The following is a 13,912-nucleotide window of genomic DNA, read 5'->3' as shown; positions in this document are numbered from 1 at the left end:
GAGTATAATTCTTTACATTGTTGTGTTAGTTTCTGCTATGTAACAAAGTGAATCAGCTATATGTATACTTATATCCCCATATGCTTTCCCTCTACCGTCTCTCTCCCACCCTCCCAATCCCACCCCTCTAGGTGGTCACAAAGCACCGAGCTGATCACCCTGCGCTTTGGGACTGCTTCCCACTAGCTATCTATTTTACATTTGGTAGAGTATAGGTGTCAATGCCACTCTCTCACTTCGTCCCAGGTTACCCTTCCCCCTCCCTGTGTCCTTAAGACCATTCTCTACATCTGTGTCTTTATTCCTGTCCCCTAGGTTCTTCTGAACCATTGTTTTTTATTAGATTCCATATATATGTGTTAGCATATGGTATTTGTGTTTCTCTTTCTGACGTACTTCACTCTGTAGGACAGTCTCTAGGTCCATCCATCTTACTATAAATAACTCAATTTCATTTCTTTTTATGGCTAAGTAATATTCTGTTGTATATATGTGCCACATCTTCTTTATCCATTCATCTCTTGATGGACACTTAGGTTGCTTCCATGTCCTGGCTATTGTAAATAGAAGCTGCAATGAACATTGTGGTACATGACTCTTTTTGAATTATGGTTTTCTCAGGGTATATGCCCAGTAGTGGGATTGCTGGGTCATATGGTAGTTCTATTTTTAGTTTTTTAAGGAACCTCCATACTGTTCTCCATAGTGGCTGTATCAATTTACATTCCCACCAACAGTGTAGGAGGGTTCCCTTTTCTCCACACCCTCTCCAGCATTTATTGGTTGTAGATTTTTTGATGATGCCATTCTGACTTGTGTGAGGTGATACCACATTGTAGTGTTGATTTGCATTTCTCTAATGATTATGATTAGTGATGCTGAGCATCTTTTCATGTGCCTCTTGACCATCTCTATATCTTCTTTGGAGAAATGTCTATTTTGGTCTTCTGCCCATTTTTGGATTGGGTTGTTTGTGTTTTTGATATTGAGCTACATGTGCTGCTTGTATATTTTGGAGAGTAATCTTTGTCAGTTGCTTCATTCGCAAATATTTTCTCCCATTCTGAGGATTGTCTTTTTCATCTTGGTTATGGTTTCCTTTACTGTGCAAAAGCTTTTAAGTTTCATTAGGTCCCATTTGTTTATTTTTGTTTTGATTTCCATTTCCCTAGGAGGTGGGTCAAAAAGGATCTTGCTGTGATTTATTTCATAGAGTGTTCTGCCTTTGTTTCTCTCTAAGTTTTACAGTGTCTGGCCTTACATTTATGTCTTTAATCCATTTTGAGTTTATTTTTGTGTATGGTGTTAGGGAGTGTTCTAATTTCATTCTTTTACATATAGCTGTACAGTTTTCCCAGCACCACTTATAGAAGAGGCTGTCTTTTCTCCATTGTATATTCTTGCCCCCTTTATCAAAGATAAGGTGATCATATGTGCATGGGTTTATTTCTGGGCTTTCTATCCTGTTCTATTGACCTATGTTTCTGTTTTTGTGCCAGTACCATACTGTCTTGATTACTGTAAATTTGTAGTAGAGTCTGAAGTCAGGGAGCCTGATTCCTCCAGCTCTGTTGTTTTTTTGTTTTTTTTTCTCAAGATTGCTGTGGCTCTTCGGGGTCTTTTGTGTTTCCATACAAATTGTGAAGTTTTTTGTTCTAGTTCTGTGAAAAATGTCATTGGTAGTTTGATATGGATTGCATTGAACCTGTAGATTGCTTTGGGTAGTATAGTCATTTTCTCAATATTGATTCTTCCAATCCAAGAACATAGTATATTTCTCCAACTGTTTATATCATCTTTAATTTCTTTCATCAGTGCCTTATAGTTTTCTGCATACAAGTCTTCTGTCTCCTTAAGTAGGTTTATTCCTAGGTATTTTATTCTTTTTGTTGCAATGGTAAGTGGGAGTGTTTCCTTAAAGGCCATATATGACAAACCCACAGCCAACATCGTTGTCAATGGTGAAAAACTTAAAACATTTCCACTAAGATCAGGAACAAGACAAGGTTGCCCACTCTCATTAGTATTATTCAACATAGTTTTGGAAGTTTTAGCCACAGCAATCAAATCAGAGAAGAAAAAGAGATAAAAGGAATCCAAATTGGAAAAGAAGTAAAACTGTCACTGTTTGCAGATGACATAATACCATACATAGAGAATCCTAAAGATACTACCAGGAAACTACTAGAGCTAATCAATGAATTTTGTAAAGCAGCAGGATACAAAATTAAAGAACAGAAATCTCCTGCATTCCTATACACTAATGATGAAATATCTGAAAGAGAAATTATGGATTACCTTTTAATTTCTATATTGTTTATAGGTAGGTTACTCAAGAAATTTGAATACATACCCAATTTTGGAGGTCATGCCACTTTTCATTACTAGCATTTATTATCAAGTAAGCAGAGAATTTATCCAGAGAAGTATTTGAATACTTATCCAAATGTGGCAGACACTGAGGTGAGTGGCTTAGATCTCCCTTGAATAAAGAACTGGCTATTCAGCTGAATGCCTTTGGATCTGATAGTTAGGCCAAGCTGTCAGCTGAGTGCCTTTTGTCGGTCCATGCTCTGTTTGGGCAGCTTCCAGGCAGCTTCCAGCTTCCTGACTGAGCACAGCAGGTACTAGATTCTGGCTATTTCTGCCCTACCTGGGACTTCTCTAGTGGGCAATCTTTGCCCTGGAGTTCCTTGTTGGGTTTGCCAAGACACTGTGCCAGTCCTGCTTCCTCCCTCTTTATCTTTCACAGGTTTACTTCCCTCCCTGTAACTTTATCATAGTGTTTGCTTTCCAGGGAACTCAAACTCAAACACAAGAAATAAAAGTATGTGGCAAAAGTTTTTGAAAATGAGGAACATTTCGACACAGAAGCACTATTGATGAAAAAATATTGCAGTTTGAAGTATAAATAAAAACTGCCATAAGAAAATCATACAATAGATTTTCTAAATAATTATAAATACATAGAGGTAAAATACCAAGGGAGATTTTCAAATATTAAATGTTTGGCCCCTTGGTTTAGATGGTCACTTCATGTCATATAAAATATTAATATTAAAATTTTCTGAATATTTTTAATACAAAAAAATAGCACAGTTTACATGTTATAAATCTATTATTGTGTACACCAAGGCCACTGAATGTAAATTTCTTAATTTAATGTAACTTTTTAGGCATCAATTTTCCATTATTTCCTATACAGAAATAAGTAATCCTATATTTATCTATTTATATTAAAAGATCTTTTAGATTATCCATTTTACTATGTAAGAAGCAATGTATTTCTACCTTAAATGAACTTCATTAACATTTCCTAAGTCTTTCAAAAGTGATAATTTGTAAGCAGCATAAATAAATTGCAGTTTATGAGCATTTGAAATAAAGTAGTAATGCAAGTCACATAAACCATTTCTTAAGCAAAAGTTTTCTTTTTTTGTCATCTTGTGGTACCACATATTTTAGACAACTCTTCTCTTTTGATATGCATCTTTTGTATTCCTTTCTTATTCCCAAATTTTATTACCCTCCTCTTTTCTGCCTCAGATATTTTGGTTCCTATTCTATAAGAGATTTTTGCCTCTTGAAACGAAAATGTCAAATAGGTTAAGTCCTGCTTAAAAGTTATTGAGTGATAGCAACAATATGAGACAACTTTTGAGACAATTTTTCAACTACTTAATTTTGACTACTACTGATTTGGACAACACTGAAGATGTTTTTTAAATTTACATCCAGCTCTTGAAGGACTTTACACCAGCTCAATTTCTAACATAGATTTTTGATATTATTAACTCATAACCATTCAGCCTGAACATGACTAGTAATCGAGGATATAAACACCTGGCTTGATTGTGCTTATAAAATATGACTCTATTACACAGGATTTACCTGAGTGATATTCAGACAGCTGACTAGCACAAAGTGTGTAGTACATTAAGTTGCTGGAGAAAAGCATATTACTTCCCAGAAGGGCAATACATTTTCTATTTCTGGGGCTTTCTTACTAAATAAACCAACTGTTGAACATAAATAGAAGAGACTGACTCAGTTCACTGATAAATATCAAGTAGAGGAATGAGGGGGTCAGTTTAGACATCATTATTCTAAACAATGACAGGTATACCATGTGTCACGTATACCAAACCATGAGACTGGCTAGCATGGAGTGGAAAGGCCCGCAGTTTATACAACCAGCCTTACACTCAAATATACACAGCTATACTGAGTAGCATCTTGACCAGTGAAGGGAGATATTCAGAACTGGCTTCTTAAGGAAAAACAAAAACAATAACTATAGATGTGAGGTTGAAAAGAAAATTCCTTAAGATATTTAACTACTTACTTATACCTTGTTTCATTATGCAAAAATGTGATAAAATGGTAAAATATGAACAAAAATAAGACTAGGGAAAACAGAATAGAGAGCAAGAAATAGAACACAGATAAGTAATATAAAATAAAAAATATGGAATTATTCAAAATGTGGACATCAAAATATGTTATATAGTCATTTCCAATACGAACACTTATTTGAAAATATAATCATTGTAAGTTGTAACATCTAAATTAAATTGAGATTATATAATTTTAAATATGATATCTGCAGTAAATGGATTAATTCTATATTAATATTTAGTTAATTTCTCATGTTACTGTTCTCAATAGCACAAGAACTTTAACCAAGAAGAGAGGTTGCTGGGAAATGAGGCATCTCTGCTATATGGGGACACCCTGCTTGATTATCACTGGGCTTAAGTAAGTGACTAAACCAGAACAGTATTAATTTGGATGCTCATAATTAATATGCTGTAGAACAATGAAGGAATAACATTTTACTACCCATGGTCACCAATATATTTAAATTTATGAAATACTTAAACTATTCCAACATAAACTAATGTGACAAGCAATAAACAGCACATGTTTAAAATATGTAATTTGTTTCAACATATGTATATATCTGTCAGCATATCCAGAAGATCTATATAATCAAGATAATGAACATGTCCATCATCCTGAAATGTTTTCTTATGCCTCTCTGTATTCCATACTGCCCAGTCTATCTCACTTGTCCTTAGGCAACCACTGAGGTACTTCGTATCACTATAGATTAGTTTGCACTTTCTAGAATTTTATATTAATATAACAGTACAGCATGTACTCATTTTTTGTCTGAAGTTTTAACTAAGCATAATTATTTGAGCTTCATTCATTTATAGTACAAATCAGTAGTTCATCCTTTTTTATTGCTGAGTAGTATTCCATTATATGAATATTCCATAGTTTGTTTATCTATTCACCTATTGAGGATATATGAATAGTTTTCAGTTTTTGTTTAACACAAATATGTCTCCTTTGAATATTTGTGTAGATGTCTTTGCACAAATGTTTTCATTTATCTTGGGAAAATGTCTGAGTGTAATGGTGTCTGTATGTTTAACTTTTAAAGAAATTGTCAGCTTGGCATGGTTGCTTTGGCATGGTCTGTCTTTTTAAATTTAGCCACTCTAACAAATATGCATCTTATAGTGGTTTTAATTTACATTTCCCTAATAACTAATATTGCTTAGTATCTTTTCATGGGCTTACATGGCATCCGTACATTATCCTTGTTGAAGTTTCAGTTCAAACCCTTTGCTTATTTTTGAGCTGCTTGCTTTCTTTTTATTGAGTTTTGAGAATTCTTTACATATTCTGGATACAAATCCTTTTTCATATATGTGTTTGCAAATATTTTCTCTTAGTTAATGGCATGTCTTTTTATTCTCTTAGTGTCTTTGAAGAGTAAATTTAAAAAATTTTGATGCCCAATTTACCATTTTCTTTTATGAATTGTGATTTTGGCATTAAATATAAGAAATTTTGGTTTAAGCCATAGTCACGTATATTTTTATCCTAATTTTTTCTAGTTGTTTTACAGTTATATGTCTTACATTTAGGTTTGGACCACTTAGAATTCATTTTTATATATGGTACAAGGTGTGGATTAGAATTTATTTTTTTGCATATGAACATCCTATGTTCTCAGTACCATTTGTTGAAAAATTATCTTTTCTCCACTAAATTTTCTCTGTATTATTGTCAGAAATTACTTTTTCATATATATTTTTAGTCTATTTCTGGACTCTCTATTTTGTTTCACTGATCTAGTTTTTCTATCTTTACACCAATGACACACTGTCTTGATTAATGTAGCTTTAAAATAAGAACTGAGGTAATTCCCTGGTGGTCCAGTGGTTAGGAATCCAAGCTCCCACTGCAGGGGGTCCAGGTTTGATCCCTGGCGGGGGAACTAAGATCCCACAAGCTGCATGGCAAGGCCAAAAAAATAAATAAATAAGACTTGAAATCAAGTAGTGTTTTCAAACAGGTTTTGTCTATACTAGGTCTTTTGAATTTGCATATGAATTTTAGAATCAGCTTAACAGTAACTACCAAAAAGCCTGCTGAGATTTTTATTGGGATTGTACTGAATCTATAGATAAATTTGGCAGGAATTGACATTGTAATAATATCAAGTTCTTGAAGCCATGAATAAGGCATATTTGTCCATTTGTCTTCTTCACTTTCATTTAGCAAATTTTTGTAGTTTTCAGTGTCTAGGTCATACACATTTTATTTGGATTGATCCCTAAATATTTGATATTTTTGATGTCATTTTATTTATTTTTTTAATTTCAATTATTGATTATTCTTCGCTAGTATGTGACGGGAGAAAATTATCCCTACGTCACTTGCTTCTCAGCATGTCTCATGAGCAGAGGCACTGATAATGCCTTTCTTTTGGACTTTATTTCCAAAGATGTTTGTATATCAACAATCTTGGGTTATAGAGAAAGCATCTCCCTCCACAATAAAGGGAGGGTTTGTTTACTCTTCAATTAAATAAATAAAAGGCACCCTCTGGGGAAAGGTTAAGCAGCTTACTGCTTATTGAGGAAGTGAGAGAGTGGCATTGACATATATACTCTACCAAATGTAAAATAGATAGCTAGTGGGAAGCAGCCACATAGCACAGGGAGATCAGCTCAGTACTTTGTGACTACCTAGAGGGGTGGGATAGGGAGGGTGGGAGGGAGACACAAGAGGGAGGGGATATGGGGATATATGTATACATATAGCTGATTCACTTTGTTATTCATCAGAAACTAACACAACATTGTAAAGCAGTTATACTCCAATAAAGATGTTAAAAAAAAATTTAGGTTCTCTAAGCTTGTGGCTCCTTTCCTGCACGTAACTGATTACAAGTATAGGTGTTAACAGGCCCAGTTCATGTCACCCTTTGAGAACTGGGGCTCAGGGAACTCATACAAATGGCTACTGCTTTTGAGTCTTTCTTTTTCTCTGAGTGAGGAGTCTCATGTCTTCTGCCAGCATTCATGAAAGTGTGGCAGGCTAACTTGCTAGCTTACAAATAGGGTAAAGTCTTAGACCCTTCACAGTCTTGAAAACATATAGAAATACAATTAATTTTTGTATTATGGTCTTATATCTTGAAATTTTGCTAAACTCACTGATCAATTATAGATAATTGGTTGATGGCATCCAATTTTCTACATAGACAGTCATGTTGTCTGTGAACATTTTGACAGTTTTACTTTATGTTTATTACACTAGGTAAAACCTCCAGTAAAATGTTGAATTGAACTGATAAGCATGGACACCCCTGTCTTGTTCTGATCTTATGGGAAAAGTCAGACATTGTGAATTTTGCCTGGTTGGGTGAATATTTTTATATCCCTATAATTATTCTTGAGCTTTGTTCTAGGACTGTTACTTAGAAACAATTTGATTACTTCAGGTGTTTTAAGATTTGTTAGGTAGGACTGAAATAGTGCTCCTTCTGGGATAATTATTCCGCACTACTGAGGCAAGACTCTTCTCAGTACTCTATCCAGTGCCTATGGACAACACGTGACTGGTAGGAACAAATACTGTTAGCCCTATGTGAGGGTCAGGCATTGCTTCTTTTATATCTATCACAAGATTCTTTCTCCAGGCTTCAGTTGCATCCTTACACACATATGTTGACCAATTCTCTCTCCCATCCCTTAGGAGTTTTCTTTGATAATCTTTGGGTCTTCACTCTGTGCAGCTCTTTCCTCTGCATTACTTTGTCTTGTGAACTATAGCCACCTTATTCTCACTTGACTCTCAGCTCTATCTCCTCAACTGAGAGAATCTTCTGAGCTCTGCTTGGATTTCTGTATGTTGGGCCACAGTCTGGAAATTCTTTCAAGACAGGAAAGTGGGGCGGTTTCTGGGCTTATTTCTCTTTGTTTTTAACTCTCAAGATTCACTGCCTTTATTTCTTGATGTTCAATGTCGTGAAAATCATCACTTTATATACTTTGTCCAATTTTTGGTGGTTTTAGGTGGAAGGATAAATCTGATCCCTATTATTACATCTTGGATGGAAGCAGAGACCACCCTTATACTACACTTTTACATAACAAAACTCAATAAAATTCTATTAAGAATATAAAACTGAACACATCTATAGAAGGCAAGCAATATATGCTTTTATAATTGTGTACTGGCAACTCCCACTGCATATGACATACAAACACATACAATTTTGCCCAAAGTTCAAAAATTATACACATTATACCAAAATATGAAGTTTTAATTGTATCTAGCAGCTTCCTATTCTTAAGATATTTATTAAAGTTCACTTGAATATAACATGCTTTATTTATATTACTAAGACAGTATTTATATTTTATAACTAAAATTATAATATTAGTTTATGGTTATATTCAAATCCACACCTTCAAATTCTTATGTAAGATGAAAGCAAGGCTAATACTAAGTACATTTAGGAAATATATGATTAAATAACTTTGTGTACCAACATGGGCATCAGGTAAACAGAGGGAATAAAAGGCTAAGCTAGTTAAGTACAAGTACTGCTGTATAGTACAGATTAGAAGAGAAAAACATAAAGGAGAAAGAAAAAAAAGGGAAAGAGGGCCAAAGAAAAGAACAGCTTGGAGAAGAATAATGCTTAAACACATTAGTAACAGTTATCCAGGATGGCTGGTATAGGCTGAGACCAATGTGTATAGAACTGTGAATACAAACACAGATTGGGACTTGAATTTTATTCTTCATTCATTCAATAATTATTTGTTTAGTGTTTACTACATTCCAGTTATTGTTTAAAACAGAGTTCAGCAAACTAGGACAAAAGACCTGTTTTTGTACAGCCCATGATCTAAGAAGAGTTTTTACATTTTTGAAGGTTAAAAAAAATAAAAAGTTATATAATAGAGATGGTATGGGCTTCAAAGGCTAAAATATTTCCTATTTGGTCATTACAGAAAAAGTTTGTCAACTCCTGGTTTAAGATCTTGGGGATACAACAGTATTTATTTATTTATTTATTTATTTATTTATTTATTTATCACTTAGAAATGTTTATTTTGTGGTTTAAGAGGCTTGCTTTCCCTGCCCATCAGTTGACAGATGTTTAATGACACTTAATATGTACTCAGAATAAGGTTTATTCTAAAGCTCTCTATATGCTATAATTGTATACCTCCTTTGCTCGTTATTTATTTATTTGTTTGCTTGTTTGTTTATTTTTTAACATCTTTATTGTAGTAAAATTGCTTTACAATGGTGTGTTAATTTCTACTGTATAACAAAGTGAATCAGCTATGCATATACATATATCCCCATATCTTCTTCCTCTTGTGCCTCCCTCCCACCCTCCCTATCCTACCCCTCTGGTTGGACACAAAGCACTGAGCTGATCTCCCTGTGCTATGTGGCTGCTTCCCACTAGCTATCTATTTTACATTTGGTAGTGTATATACGTCCATGCCATTCTCTAACTTTGTCCCAGCTTACCCTTCCCCCTCCCCGTGTCCTCAAGTCCATTCTCTATGTCTGTATCTTTATTCCTGTCCTACCCCTAGGTTCTTCTGAACCATTGTTATTTTTTTTAGATTCCATGTATATGTGTTAGCATATGGTATTTGTTTTTCTCTTTCTGACTTACCTCACTCTGTATGACAGTCTCTAAGTCCATCCACCTCACTACAAATAACTCAATTTCATTTCTTTTTATGGCTGACTAATATTCCATTGTATATATGTGCCACATCTTCTTTATCCATTCATCTCTTGATGGACACTTAGGTTGCTTCCCTGTCCTGGCTACTGTAAATAGTGCTACTTTGAATATTATGGTACATTACTCTTTATGAATTATGGTTTTCTCAGGGTATATGCCCAGTAGTGGCATTGCTGGGTCATATGGTAGTTCTATTTTTAGTTTTTTAAGGAACCTCCACACTGTTCTCCATAGTGGCTGTATCAATTTACATTCCCACCAACAGGGCAAGAGGGTTCCCTTTACTCCACACCCTCTCCAACATTTATTTTTTGTAGGTTTTCTGATGATGGCCATTCTGACCGGTGTGAGGTGATACCTCATTGTAGTTTTGATTTGCATTTCTCTAATGATTAATGATGTTGAGTATCCTTTCATGTGTTTGTTGGCAATCTGTATATCTTCTTTGGAGAAATGTCTATTTAGGTCTTCTGCCCATTTTTGGATTGGGTTGTTTGTTTTTTTGATATTGAGCTGCATGAACTGCTTGTATATTTTGGAGATTACTCCTTTGTCAGTACAACAGTATTTAAAAGAAAAAAAAAAACTAGAGAAAACCTTGACCTTATGAACTGATATTCTATTGAGAGGGATACAGATGAGCAATAAATAAGTGAAACATAGTTTGCTGGATGATATGTAGAAAATTAAACAGGGAGGGAATTTGGACTGCTAGAGATGAGGTGGTCTCAAGGTCCATAGAGCAAGATGGGGATGATGGTCTTGGCGTGAGAGTTAATCTGATTATCTAGACTTTGAGGTGATAAAGGTCATAAAGAGATGGTGGCAAGCTGAGACACTCATTTTGATTGTGACTGTTGTGAGAAGGGTAGGAAATGGAGTGGTGTGTCACCCAAATCTCAGGGTTCTAGGACTCTTAACTCTCCTGCCAATAATGAGATAGATACCAGGGAAGGGAGTGGTCTTATTGGAAACAACCAGAGCTTATGGCTCCCTCTGCATAATCAATGATGTTTGGAATAAGGGAGCTGATGTTCATAGCTGGGTTTGGAGAAGGTTTATTTGAAGGTAATGTGAAGAGTAAATTGGAGGAAGGAAACATCACAGCAGGGTCCTTGGAGTGACAGAGTTCTAAGATTAGACATTTCCTGATATAGACAATATATCAAGAAGACACCACTGGGCTTCCCTGGTGGCTCAGTGGTTGAGAGTCCGCCTGCCGATGCAGGGGACACAGTTTCGTTCCCCAGTTCGGGAAGATCCCACATGCCGCAGAGCAGTTGGACCCATGAGCCATGGCTGCTGAGCCTGCGCATCCAGAGCCTGTGCTCCGCAATGGGAGAGGCCACAACAGTGAGAGGCCCATGTACCACCAAAAAAAAAAAAGAAAAAAAAAAAAATGATGACACCACTAACAAGCTAAACTTTCTTAAAGTTTAATATATACGTGACAAGAGATAGAGTTGTTCCTGTTGTTAGCATGATGACATAAGAAATACCTTATTGAGTCAAATTAATATTTAACCATATTGTTTTCATTAAAATGTTTGTTAAGCACCTACTATGTACCCAACACTGTTCTGGGAACTGAAAATACAGTGGTGTGCAAGAAAATATAAACAAGCTCCATCTCTCGTGAAATTTACATTTGAATGCTGTAGATAATTTCAATTTTTTACAAGAGCTGTGCAAGTTGGAAGATACTGCTTTAAATGGAGTGGGCAGGGAGGGCACTCTGTGGAGGTCCCTTTTATGCCAGCTGTTTAAAGATGAAACGGAGCTAGCCATTCCAGAGCGAGTGAGTGAGGAGGAGCACTATTCATCCTGTGATGAGACAGGGCCCCATGGGACAGCCCTCAAGCCATAGGCTGCCTAGGGTTTATTCTTCACTTTTTTCTGCTGCTACCGAGCACAGGACGAAAGAAGAGTGTATGGGAGGGTAATATTTCTCCAAATATCATGCCAGTAAGATTCAGAACCTTTAGATGTATCCTTTCTTTGTCCACAATGGTACAGTACATGTACATTTCCACAATGATACAGTACATGGATGGTTTGGGCTTCACTTAAATATCACGAGTCTCTCAAACCCTGTGTTTTCATTACTCTCCTCACTACTATGAATTCTTCTAGCTTGATCCTGAGAATAATTGCTTTTTTTTTTTTGGTTACTTCCTTTATACACTTATTATAGATAGCAGGAGGGCAGGAATATTAATAGTAATCACACCAGCAGCAGTAATAGTTGGCATTTATTGAGAGCTCGCATGTACCAAGCACTTCACATGTAGTCATTAATTTAGTCTTTAATCCTAAAATGGCAAGCACTACTAATCCCATTTTCCAGGTGGAGAAACCGAGGCAAAGGGAACTGAGTAGCTGTTCAGTTCTTACAGCTAGCAAGTGCTCAAAATTGGCAGAATGAATGCAGGATCATCATGTTCTTATAATTAATGTACTATACCCCTCTTTCTCAAGTTATAATTTGTAAAGATAAATTCTGAGTATACACTTTCACTTTACATGTGTTGTTTGGACTTCACTTAAAATATCACAAGTGTCTCTCAAACCCTGTGTTTTCATTACTCTCATCACTGCTATGAATTCTTCTAGTTTGCTCCTGAGAATAATTGCCTTTTTCTTTTTGGTTAAGATCCCTTTTCTTTTCCCTCAATCTCAATCCTTATTTGAGCTTATTCTCAGACCTGTAGGCTCTTGGCCAATCCATTCAATCATATTCATTCTTCACTCTAGTTTTCCTCAGATCATGTTCTCTTCACAATTCTCTCAGTCCTACAACTCAGTCAGTCTGTGTTCCCTGTCCCCCCTAATAGACTTAAGATTTATTGTTTTGAATATTAATAAGTTTAGAAGATGGAGTACCAGTCACTTGACTTAAGTTCACTTTACCAGATAATTTCACTTTTGCATGTTAGACATTACTATTTGTGCAATTGAATTTTGTCACTCAGATAAATAACAAATAATAAATTTTATTGGGTAAAATGATTGGGTGAATTTTTTCTACTCATAAGTTTTCCTTGTCTTTATGAGCAATTTCTTAGTTTATTGAAAACTATTTAACATAAACTGACTAAATCAAGTAAAGTTTAAGAGATTATATATGAAAATAAGAAGTGAAATGGATTTCATTGCATAAAAACAGCAAGCAACTCCAAATGCTCTTAAAAAAAGAAAATCCAAATCCCTTAGTTAATAGAAAAATGACTTTTAATTCTTTCATTCATTCACTTATTTGTGTATTTATTTTTCTGGTGCTTTTAAGTCAAATCTAAAAATTCTAAGTGATCACAATGTCTCCTAAATTTGACTTACAAATGAGGATACCAAATGAGAAAATATAACTTAGAGAATTAAAAATTATCTTTGATTTTACTTCATTTATATTTGTAGCCAACATATGTGGTTCATTTTATAAAATGAATTAGCTACTTAACCTCACTCAACAGGCTTTACTTATTCATCTCTATATCTGCAGCAAGGCCCTGGGAAAAATGACCAAGATACAGCAGAGCAAGACATGGGAAACATTCCTTACCTTTAAAGAAGACAAAATTCCCATCACTGTTTTCATAAACTGCATCGATACTAGGAGGCAAGCCCCGCCAGAAGTAAGTAATTTGCATGGGGTATCCATCCATCACCCTGTTGTTTCTTACTCGCCAAAACCACTGGTCCTACAAACCAAACACAAGCATCTTTCAACAAAGGTGAGGCCTTGGGGAATTTCCCTGTGTGATGGTTTAATGCTTTCACAGCTAAGCTAGTGCTGTTATCACTGGCCTGTATCAAAACAGTCAAAGA

At 35.2% G+C, this 13,912-nt stretch overlaps 1 protein-coding gene across 1 annotated transcript in view; it reads right to left on the bottom strand.

Moving 5' to 3' along the window:
* The window catches only part of MMP16 (matrix metallopeptidase 16), a 348,577-nt gene that overhangs the window by 41,603 nt on the left and 293,062 nt on the right, over window positions 1-13,912 (bottom strand). Inside the window, exon 7 of the mRNA XM_029222957.1 lies at window positions 13,647-13,785. Coding sequence (XP_029078790.1) covers window positions 13,647-13,785 — 139 coding nt within the window. The remainder of the gene's footprint in view (window positions 1-13,646; window positions 13,786-13,912) is intronic.

Source organism: Monodon monoceros, unplaced genomic scaffold (assembly GCF_005190385.1).
Source record: "Monodon monoceros isolate NGI ecotype Baffin Bay Population unplaced genomic scaffold, NGI_Narwhal_1 Super_Scaffold_14, whole genome shotgun sequence".
Lineage (NCBI taxonomy): Eukaryota > Metazoa > Chordata > Mammalia > Artiodactyla > Monodontidae > Monodon > Monodon monoceros.
Note: the sequence above shows the minus strand (reverse complement) of the source record. Positions and strands in the feature narration are given on the sequence as shown.